This window comes from Callithrix jacchus, chromosome 15 (genome assembly GCF_049354715.1).
Source record: "Callithrix jacchus isolate 240 chromosome 15, calJac240_pri, whole genome shotgun sequence".
Lineage (NCBI taxonomy): Eukaryota > Metazoa > Chordata > Mammalia > Primates > Cebidae > Callithrix > Callithrix jacchus.
Genome location: NC_133516.1, coordinates 80,304,805 through 80,316,901, shown reverse-complemented (window position 1 = coordinate 80,316,901; position 12,097 = coordinate 80,304,805). Strand labels below are relative to the sequence as shown.

Genomic DNA, 12,097 nt, shown 5'->3' with positions numbered 1-12,097 from the left:
GTGAGCTAAAATAACATGTTTTAATCAAATGCAAAGAAACTAAAAACCTTGAAAAAAGATTTGACAAAATGCTAATGAGAATAAACAACTTAGAGAGGAATATAAGTGAATTGATGGAGCTGAAAAACACAAACCAAGAAGCATGCAAAAGTTTCAACAGCTGAATTCACCAAGCCGAAGAAAGGATAATCAGAGGTAAAAGATCAACTCAATGAAATAAAACAAGAAGGCAAGATTAGAGAAAAAAGGGTAAAAAGGAATGATCCAAGTCTCCAAGAAATATCGAACTATGTGAAAAGACCTAATCTACGTTTGATAGGTGTACCTGAATGTGATGGAGAGAATGAATCCAAGCTGGAAAATACTCTTCAGGGAATTATTCAGGAAAACTTCCCCAACCTAGCAAGGCAGGCCAATATTCAAGTCCAGGAAATACAGAGAACACCACAAAGATATTCCTCAAGAAGAGCAACCCCAAGGCACATAATCGTCAGATTCACCAGGGTTGAAATGAAGGAGAAAATTCTAAGGGCAGCCAGAGAGAAAGGTCAGGTTACTTACAAAGGGAAGCCCATCAGACTCACAGCAGATCTCTCAGCAGAAACCCTACAAGCCAGAAGAGAGTGGGGCCAATATTCAACATCCTTAAAGAAAAGGACTTTCAACCCAGAATTTCATATCCAGCCAAACTAAGCTTCATAAGTGAAGGAAAAATAAAATCCTTTGCAAACAAGCAAGTACTCAGAGATTTCATCACCACCAGGCCTGCTTTACGAGAGCTCCTGAAAGAGGCACTAACCATAGAAAGGAACAAACAGTACCAGCCAATCCAAAAACACACCAAATGGTAAAGAGCATCAACACAATGAAGAAACTGCATCAACTAACAGGCAAAACATCCAGCTAGCATCAAAATGGCAGGATCAAATTCACACATAACATTACTAACCCTAAATATAAATGGGCTAAATGCCCCAATCAAAAGACACAGACTGGCAAACTGGATAAAAAGCCAAATCCATCCGTGTGCTGTATCCAGGAAACCCATCTCACAGGCAAGGATACACAAAGGCTTAAAATAAAGAAATGGAGGAAGATTTACCAAGCAAGTAAGAAGCAAAAAAAAAAAAAAAAAAAAAAAAAACAAAACCAGAGTCCGGAGTTGCAATTCTTGTCTCTGATAAAACAGACTTTAAACCAACAAAGATCAAAAGAGACAAAGAAAGACATTACATAATGGTAAAAGGATCAATGCAACAAGAAGAGCTAATGATCCTAAATATATATGCATCCAATACGGGAGCACCTGGATACATAAGGCAAGTTCTTAATGACTTACAAAGAGACTTAGATTCCAACATAGTAATAGTGGGAGACTTTAACACCGCATCATCAATATTAGACAGATCAACGAGACAGAAAATTAACAAGGATACCCAGGATTTGAACTCAGACCTGGACCAAGCAAACCTAATAGACATTTACAGAACTCTCCACCCCAAATCCACAGAATATCCATTCTTCTCAGCACCACATTGCACCTACTCTAAAATTGACCACATAATTGGAAGCAAATAACTCCTCAGCAAATGCAAAAGAACGGAAATCATAACAAACAGTCTCTCAGACCACAGTGCAATCAAGTTAGAACTCAGAATTCAGAAACTCAGAACTTCACAGCTTCATGGAAACTGAACAACTGGCTCTTGAATGTTGACTGGATAAACAATGAAATGAGGGCAGAAATAAAGATGTTCTTTGAAACCAACAAGAAGGAAGATACAACATACCAGAATCTCTGGGACACATTTAAAGCAGTCTCTAGAGGAAAATATATAGCAATAAATACCCACATGAGAAGCAAGGAGAGATCTAAAATCAACACCCTATTCTCAAAATTGAAAGAGCTAGAGGAACAAGATCAAAAAAACTCAAAACCTAGCCGAAGACAACAAATAACTAAGATCAGAGCAGAACAGAAGGAGATAGAGACACAAAAAACCCTTCAAAAAAATCAATAAATCCAGGAGCTGGTTTTTCGAAAAGATCAACAAAATAGACCCCTAGCCAGATTAATAAAAAAGAAAAGAGAGAATAATCAAATAGATGCAATAAAAATACAATAAAGGGGATATCACCAGATTCCACAGAAATACAAACCATCATCAGAGATTATTAAAAACAACTCTATGCAGATCAACTAGTAAACCTGGAAGAAATGAATAAATTCCTGACCACTTGCATCCTCCCAAGCCTAAACCAGGAAGAAGTCAAAACACTGAATAGACCAATAACAAGGTCTGAAATTGAGGCAGCAATTAAGAGCCTACCACACAAAAAAGCCCAGGTCCAGATGGGTTCACAGCCGAATTCTACCAGACATACAAAGAGGAGCTGGTACCATTCCTTCTGAAACTATTCCAAACAATCCAAAAAGAGGGAACACTTCCCACATCATTTTATGAGACCAACATCATCCTGATACCAAAACCTGGCAGAGACTCAGCAAGAAAAGAAAACTTCAGGCCAATATCCATGATGAACATAGATGCAAAAATCTTCAATAAAATACTGGCAAACCCATTGCAACAGCACATCAAAAAGCTTAGCCACCATGATCAATTAGGATTCATCCCAGGGATGCAAGGCTGGTTCAACATACACAAGTCTATAAACATAATTCACCACATAAACAGAACCAAAGACAAAAACCACATGATTATCTCAATTGATGCAGAGAAGGCCTTTGACAAAATTCAACAGCACTTTATGCTAAAAACCCTCAATAAAGTAGGTATTGATGGAGCATATCTCAAAATAATAAAAGCTATTTATGACAGACCAACAGCCAATATCATACTGAATGGGCAAAAACTGGAAGCATTCCCTTTGCAATCTGGCACTAGACAAGGATGCCCTCTCTCACCACTCCTATTCAATATATTATTGGAAGTTCTAGCCAGAGCAATCAGGCAAGAAAAAGAAATAAAGGGTATTCAAATAGGAAAGGAGGAAGTCAAATTGTCTCTATTTGTAGACGAAATGATTGTATTATCAGCCCCAAATCTCCTGAAACTGATAAGCAACTTCAGCAAAATCTCAGGATACAAAATCAATGTGCAAAAATCACAAGCATTCCTATACACCAATAACAGACTTAAAGAGAGCCACATTAAGAACGAACTGCCATTCACAATTGCTACCAATAGAATAAAATACCTAGGAATACAATTAACAAGGAAGGTAAAGGACCTCTTCAAGGAGAACTACAAACTGCTGCCCAATGAAATAAGAGAGGACATAAACGGATGGAGAGCCATTCCATGTTCTTGGTTAGGAAGAATCAATATTGTGAAAATGGCCATACTGTCCAAAGTAAGTTACAGAATCAATGCTATCCCCATCAAACTACCATTGACCTTCTTCACAGAACTGGAAAAAACCACCTTAAACTTCATATGGAACCAAAAGTGAGCCCGCACAGTCAAGTCAATTCTAAGCAAAAAGAACAAAGTGAGAGGTATCACACTACTGGACTTCAAACTATTCCACAAGTCTACAGTAATCAAAACAGTATGGTACTGGTACCAAAACAGAGATATAGACCAATGGAACAGAACAGAGGCCTACGAGGCAACATAACATATCTACAACCATCCGATCTTTGACAAACCTGATGAAAACAAGCAATGGGGGAAGGATTTCCTGTTTAATACATGGTGTTGGGAAAACTGGCTAGCCATGTGCAGAAGCAGATACTGAACACCTTCCTGACACCTTACACTAAAATTAACTCCAGATGGATTAAAGACTTAATCATAAGACCTAACACCATAAAAACTCTAGAAGAAAATCTAGGCAAAACCATTCAGGACATAGGCGTAGGCAAGGACTTCATGACCAAAACACCAAAAGCACTGGCAACAAAAGCCAAAATAGACAAATGGGACCTAATCAAACTCCACAGCTTCTGCACAGCAAAAGAAACAATCATTAGAGTGAATCAGCAACCAACAGAATGGGAAAAAGTTTTTGCAGTCTACCCATCTGACAAAGGGCTGATATCCAGAATCTACAAAGAACTAAAACAGATTTATAAGAAAAAAACAAGCCCATTCAAAAGTGGGCAAAGGATATGAACAGACACTTTACAAAAGAAGACATATATGAGGCCAAGAAACATGAAAAAAATGTTCATCACTAGTCATTAGAGAGATGCAAATCAAAACTACATTGACATACCATCTCACGTCAGATGGAATGGCAATCATTAAAAAATCTGGAGACAACAGATGCTGGAGAGGATGTGGAGAAATAGGAACACTTTTTCACTGCTGGTGAGAGTGTAAATTAGTTCAACCATTGTGGAAGACAGTGTGGCGATTCCCCAAGGACCTAGAAATAGAAATTCCATTTGACCCAGCAATCCCATTACTGGGTATATATGAAAGGATTATAAATCGTTCTACTATAAGGACACATGCACACGAATGTTCATTGCAGCACTGTTTACAATAGCAAAGACCTGAAACCAACCCAAGTGCCCATCGATGATAGACTGGACAGGGAAAATGTGGCACATATACACCATGGAATATTATGCAGCCATCAAAAATGATGAGTTCGTGTCCTTTGTAGTGATATGGATGAGCCTGGAAACCATTATTCTCAGCAAACTGACACAAGAACAGAAAATCAAACACTGCGTGTTCTCACTCACAGATGGATGCTGAACAATGGGAATACATGGACACAGGGAGGGTAGCACTACACACTGGGGTCTGTAGGGGGAAACAGGAGAGGGACAGGGGGTTGGGAGTTGGGGTGAGATGGCATGGGGAGAAATGCCAGATATAGGTGATGGGGAGGAAGGCAGCAAATCACACTGCCATGTGTGTACCTATGCAACAATCTTGCATGTTCTTCACATGTACCCCAAAACCTAAAATAGAATAAAAGAATGGACAGGATGCAAGGAAAACTGATACAATATACAAAATCACTCATTCAAATTTGGCTGTTAAAGACAGAAGAGAATATGAATTGGCAACCACTTCACACCCTCTAGAATGGCTGTAAAAATAATAATAAAAAAGGAAAACAACAAGTGTTGGGAAATATGTGAAGAATTGGAACCCTCATACAATGCTGGTGGGAATGTAAAATGGTACAGCTGCTATGGGAAATAGTTTGCAACTCCTCAAAAAGCAAAACAGAGGGTTACCATATGACTCAGCAATTCTACTAGGTATATACTCAAGAGTATTGAAAACATATGTACACAGAAAATTTGTACATAAATGTTCAAAGCAGCATTGCTTATAATAGCCAGCAAAGCAGAAACAATGCAAATGTCCATCAACTGATGAATGGATAAGCAAAATGTTATATATTCATACAATGGAATATTATTCAGCTATAAAAAATGAAGTGCTAGTAACATTCTACAATGTGGATGACCCTTGAATACATTATGCTACGTGAAAGAAGTCAGACACAGAATGCCCTGTGTTATACTGTACTGTGTGAAACGTCCAGAATGGTCAAATCTACAAAGATAGAAAAAGATTAGTTGTTGTCAGGGGCTGTGGGGAGAGGCGAATCCAGAGTGACCAGCAGGTTGTGGCAACTGAGTACAAGTGAAATTGAGTTGACAGCGCTTCAGTGAAGGAAGCAGGAAAAGAGCTAGTGAGATGGGTACAATGGAAGGACGACAGGCAGGAGAGAGGGATAATCGAGAGAATAAAGTCTCCTTAAATGACTAAGAAAATCTTTCAAATTATTCATGAAATATCAGAGAGCAAGCACCAATGTTGTAAAGGGAGTTTTCCTTATTGGGAAGCAGCACTAAGTACAATACCTTCAGAAATGTTTCAGTTAGTAATTTATGAAAACAACATCCATTCTTGCTTAAAAGCAAACATTCTCAGTTCCTTCTGCCCCCGTTGGCCCACACTTGGATACATTCCAACCTGCTATCATTGAACAGATATTAACTGTGAATAAGTGTTCCAGAGATGCTCAAGTACCCATGCTTTGAACATTTTCTGTCTTCCTCCAAAGTCCATTCTCCTCTTTACCAATAGGAGGAGCTGTGTTCCCTCTTCCCATTTCCTTTCCAGGACCTGTGAAGGGGATGTGTCTATGTCTGAAGCCTAGTGCTGGGGAAGCTTCCTGCCAATAGCAGAGCAGAGGGAAGGAAGCCATTCTCGTTTGTACAGAGTGGGGAGGGGAAGCACATAGTAAAAGGACTTGAGAGAGTTCAGCTGTGGTGTCCCTGGCAGGTCGTTAATGTTTCAAAGCCTCATTACCTGTCCTGGGTTCAGTGTAACCATATGTCTTTGAGCTTTCTGGAACTGAGGAAAACGCTTTAAATCAGGATTGACAACATTGATTTTACTGAACACACTAGATTCTTCATAAGGGATTCTAGTTGGATAAAGGAAAGGAGTATCTTCAGGAGGAAAGAGATGCCATCGTTTCCTAATTAAAAAAAAAAGATACAAGTTAGTACTCTGACCTTAAAGATAAAACATGCAAGAAGGAAAAAGATAAATGTTCATTTTTACTCATTTAAATTCAATCCCTAAGGAATACAGGCACCATCAGTGGTCAACCTGGCCATCTCTGACTCAGCGCTAGAATCCCTCTGCGGATACCTGGTGGAAGGCTGTGCAGCAACCGAGGGGCCCCTTCCAATGCTGGGACAGAATCTAGCCTGTAAGGTCATTCCTTCTTATCTCAAATCAAAGTCTACCTTCTTATAAATAGTTTTCATTCCTGATTCTACAGCTAGTCCATAATAACCCCAACTCTTTCAAATATCTGTATTCTTATCTTATTTGGAGAAAACACTCAAAGTTCCATCCACCAAATAGTTTCCAGACTTCTGCCAGTTTGGGTTACAAATTCCTTAAGTTAAACATTTGCTAAGTTAATCCGTTAGGGAGTGGATATGCACAAATAATGCCACATAAATAAAGTAGTATAATGTAGGAATTTTCAAAAAGAAAACTGTAAAATGTTTGTCACTTAAAACAGTTTTGAAAATGGAAACATCAGACCAATACTTTATGCCAAAAGGGGAAAGACATCTGAGGCAAAAGCGAGAGAAGTAGGAGAAAAGAATGAGACCCCAAAATCTAGTTGTCTAGCTGGGCAAGCAAACAGAAAGGAGCAAAAAAACCTAATACTGAGAAGAGAAGCCCAAAGCCCTCCAGTGACCCCTTGCAGTTGTTAGAGTGGGGCTATCGAGTCCTTTCAGAACCAAGAAACAGTGGCTGCTGTTTTCAAACTAAGAAGTGTGTACTAAAGTCTTATTTTGCTTTGGAAATTTGAAGGTTTTATAGAAATAGTGAAATGCTTTACTCTTCAGTAAATATTCACATTCAGGCCATGTGTGGTGGCTCGTTGCCTGTAACCTCAGTACTCTGGGAGGCCAACGCAGAAGGACTGCTTGAGGTCAGGAGTTAGAGACCAACTTTGGAGCATGGTAAGCATAGCAATACCTTGTCCCCATAAAAACGTTTTCTTAAAAAATTAGCCAGGTGTGGTGGCATGTGTCTGTAGTCCTAGCTACTCAGGAGGCTGAGATGGGAGGGTTGCTTGGGCCCAGGAGTTCAAGGTAGCAGTGAGCTATGATTGTGCTGCTGCACTCCAGACTGGGCAACAGAGCAAGACCCTGTATCTAAAAAAAAAAAAAAAAATTCATTTTAGAGCTATAACGCAGCCTATCAATTTACACAGCCATCAGCTTAAAAACCACTGAGGTTCAAAAACTGTTTGCTTCATCTTAAAGCTTTAATTTAAACTTAATTTAATCTTTAAGAGATGCTCCATTCCACTGTATGGTTTGAAAGCAGTTTTCAATATTGATATGCTTTGAATGTTAGAGCTGGAAGGGCTCTGAAGAGATCATCAGTCTAATTTCATTTTCAAATTAGTGGCAGAAAGACTCAGAGCTTGTTCAGTGGGGTGGTGGTGGATTCAGAACTAGGTAACAGATCTCCTGGCTTCTCTAGATCCCAGTTCCTTCCCCTGCACATAGCAATATTTCCCAAAGGAATGGTCATATGATAAACATCCCATCCAATCTGCTTTGTTTGGCATAAAAAATGTAAAATTCATGAATCTTATGAGAAAAGGTATTCAATCATGTCATCTCCTGCTTTAAAAACCTCTCATGGTCTTCATGCTGAAAGAACAGAGAATAAACAGTGTTTGCCTGGGAGTCAAGATCCTGGGGCCTCAACCTACCTGCCTTTCTGGTTTACTCCCTCTGTCTCCAATATACAACCTATACTGGACAACTCAAGGGGTCCTCTCTACACCCCATGCTTTCCCAGGGACCCTCTGCCCTTCCCATCTGTGTCTTTTGAGCATTTATTCATCCTTCAAGGCCCACCACAAAAGGCAGCTCGTTTATGAAATCTTCCCTGATCTTTCCAACAGGAACATGACCTTTTCCACTTTTCAGTCCCACAGCTCTGTGAAACCTTCCTCTAGAGCATGGGCATTCTGCCTTGTATCCCAGCTGTCTGTCGGCTTGCCTGCACTCTGGCTGTAAACTCTCCCATGGCAGAGAGGGTGTCTTACTCCCTCACCTCTGTATCTACTGTAACACATGGTCCCTGTAACACATGTACAGAAGGATACTAGATGGATATTTACTAAAGCTATTTTATTATTCCAGAGTAATATAAGGTCAGAAAACATCTTATTATAAAGTTAGAGTGATATTAACTTTATATCATAGAAAGAATTCAGGTATTTTTTGATAATGTTTTTCCAACTTGATTTTCTTTGGCTTGCTTACCAACTCAGAACACATGGACAGCAGCTACTTAAAATGATGTCTCCCTTACCAAGTTTAAGATTTCAGCCTGTTAACTCCACAAGGGTAGAGACCACACTCATTTGATTCACTGTTGCATCCACAGTGTGTAGCTACATGTGACACAGTCTATACTCTTTAATAAAGACTGAATGCATCAGAGAGTGGACTAACTTTTATCATTCTGTAATTTCCAGCATTCTTCACATGTGAAATGTATCCACAGACATACCAACTGATTCTCTTGAATCCACTTTCCTGTCTAATAGGTGTGAGAACTTGCACACGGCCTTTTCTGTTTTACTCTCTGTGATGCCCTGTAAATGTCCCACATAGGCAGGACAAAAGACTGGCGCATTGTTTATTAGGGGAAAATAGACTGCACATACATCTGAGTACATCCTCCAAGAGGCACAAACACTTAGACTCTCACAGAACTCCAGAAACCAGGTATATCAAAAGCACTGCCTGTCCCTTATATCTTCTAGAGTCCACAGATAGATGGAGACAAAAACCGACCAAAGGTAACAATATACCATATTGTGTTAGGTAGGCACAAACTAAAATTTAGAGTTGAAAGGGTCCAGTATTTCTCAAACCAGGATCGCTGGCATCCCTTGGAGGGGGGCTTGAGGGTAACAGTGAAGCCTCTTCCTTTCAACAAACTGCTCTGCTCTTATTTATTTAGATTTGAAGAAAGCGTGCTCCCATTTTTAAATAGAAGTTTGAAAATGATAATCTGTTATGTAAAAAAGAAAAGCTAAGCACAGGCAGGGCACAGTGGCTCACACCAGCACTTTGAGAGGCCAAGGCAGGAGGATAGCTTGAGGCCAGGAGATCAAGACTAGCTTGGGCAACATAGCAAGACTCCATTTGTGCAAAAAGTTTTTTTAAAAATTGGCTGGGCATGGTGGCAAACACCTGTAGTCCTAGGAAGTCGAGGTGCTAAGGTGGGAGTATGGCTTGGGGTCCAGGAGCTATGATCATGCCATTGCACTCCAGCCTGGGCAACAGAGCAAGATTGTCTCAAATGTCCCTAATTTCCATAAATACAAATGCAGACCAGAGAGCTGTCTAGCTGACCTGGGAGTGGAATCCCAGAGTTCTAGAATTAAGTCTTTGAAGACAATCTTGATCATGGCAAGGCACGCACCTGTAAGCCACCATTTCAACTGTTCTCATTTCAGAGCAGGAACCAAAACCAGAGGTTAAGAGGTCTGCCTAATCATGAGGCAGGCTGACAGGATGGGGCTGAGACTAGGCCTTGGGGTACTGCCCTATTCTCTCTGCCACCCCGACTGCGCACGCACGCACGCACACACACACACACACACACACACACTTACCTTCCTTGTACCTGGAATACCAAGTTACAACCATAGGAGTCCAGATGACAGGTTGTGTGGGCTCCCAAGGAGCCAATCCACAATGTACTTTCCTGTCCATTTCTTCCAGGAAACCCGAAGTCAGACCATTTCACATCCTGTTTTGAAATAAAGTTGCAATCCATCAAGAACTAACCAACTTCTCTGTATGGTAATGCTGCCCATTTTCACTTGTACATCTGTTATTTGGCAATTGGAATACTCTATTATGGAAAATGCTACAGATGGAAGAGGTTAGGTTTCCAGGGCAATTCAAGAAATCTTTTTAGCTAATAACATATCTGAATAACCACACTAATAGCAGTCATTCAACAAATATTTACTGACTACTTTCAACATGCCAGGCACTGTTCTGGAAGCTTGTAATGAATCAATGAACAGAGGAGACAAAATGCTCACTCAGATGAAGAAAGCATGTTCTGGGCAGTGAGAACAGTGAATGCAGTGGAAACGGCATTATTTCAAATACCTCTGAGACACAACCGAGGAAGTCAGAAAGCCATATTCCCTCTAAGCAGTGCAGATATTTGTATAAATAAGCAATTTACTAACTTCAGTGACCACATAAAAGAAGTCTTCTCCTATGTTAGCAGGGTTACTTAAAACTATTGATGCTGGAGCCTTAGCTCATATCTACTAGATCAGATTCTTCAGGTGGGTGTGTCAAATACATCTTCTGAAATACACATCCATGGATGGCTTTCAGTATACTCCCCACAGTCATGAACTTCTTTTTTTTTTTTTCTTTTTTGAGACGGAGTTTTGCTCTTGTTACCCAGGCTGGAGTGCAATGGCGCGATCTCAGCTCACCACAACCTCCGCCTCCTGGGTTCAGGCAATTCTCCTGCCTCAGCCTCCCGAGTAGCTGGGATTACAGGCACGCGCCACCATGCCCAGCTAATTTTTTGTATTTTTAGTAGAGACGGGGTTTCACGATGTTGACCAGGATGGTCTCGATCTCTTGACCTCGTGATCCACCCACCTCGGCCTCCCAAAGTGCTGGGATTACAGGCGTGAGCCACCGCGCCCGGCCCAGTCATCAACTTCTTAAGTGCAATGATCTTTAGAACAGAGAGCATGGTGCTCTGGATTTAGACTCTCCATATGCCTAGTTCTGTGGGCAGATCCTGCCCAACTCAACTACTGGGAAAAGCCTATACTTAGAAGCTGATGGCACATTTGCATCGCAGAAAAATGGGGTCACACATAAACCCAAATCCATATGATTAAACAGATTTATAAGCTAGAAGAGAAAAAGAACATACTATTGAACCAGGTGTGAAATTCTGCCTTATTTTTATTTTCATCATAAAGTTTTCCTTTCGGTTTTAAAAAACAAAACAAAACCCACTTCTACGTGCAGAACATGGTGTTCAATGCTGACACTTCTTTTATCAGCAACTGCAGTCTAAATTTTCTTTTTTTTTTTTGAGATGGAGTTTCGCTGTTGTTACCCAGGCTGGACTGCAATGGCACGATCTCGGCTCACCGCAACCTCTGCCTCCTGGGTTCAGTCAATTCTCCTGCCTCAGCCTCCTGAGTAGCTGGGATTACAGGCACACGCCACCATGCCCAGCTAATTTTTTTATTTTTTATTTTTAGTAGAGATGGGGTATCACCATGTTGACCAGGATGGTCTCGATCTCTTGACCTCGTGATCCACCCACCTCTGACAGAAGTATGCAGGGTATGCTTTAAGATCACAGCAGGAGGGACCTGCACCCAAGCAGGGAGCTTAGGGAAGGCTTCTAATTAACCTGGTCCTTGTTGAATAATTTACCACACCTCAGTCTGAAGAATTTAACTGAAGGTAGCTGAAAGCCATTCAGTATAAAAAGGAAAAAAGAGAGATATGCCTTAGCTAAGAAGAGACAGGTTA

General features: G+C 40.5%; 2 protein-coding genes across 15 annotated transcripts in view; one reads left to right on the top strand and one right to left on the bottom strand.

Moving 5' to 3' along the window:
• HSPBAP1 (HSPB1 associated protein 1) overlaps positions 1-12,097 on the bottom strand; it is a 58,813-nt gene that overhangs the window by 12,135 nt on the left and 34,581 nt on the right. For 9 of the 10 annotated variants that reach the window (XM_054246042.2, XM_078351986.1, XM_078351988.1 and 6 more), the window contains 2 exons: positions 10,180-10,316; positions 6,312-6,483 (listed from right to left, as the gene is read on the bottom strand). In XM_054246042.2, coding sequence (XP_054102017.1) covers positions 6,312-6,483; positions 10,180-10,316 — 309 coding nt within the window. Of the gene's footprint in view, positions 1-6,042; positions 6,126-6,311; positions 6,484-10,179; positions 10,317-12,097 lie in introns of all 10 variants that reach the window. The other variant, XM_078351990.1, reaches the window with a different exon arrangement.
• Positions 1-12,097, top strand: part of PARP14 (poly(ADP-ribose) polymerase family member 14) — a 121,916-nt gene that overhangs the window by 78,319 nt on the left and 31,500 nt on the right. The window lies entirely within an intron of this gene.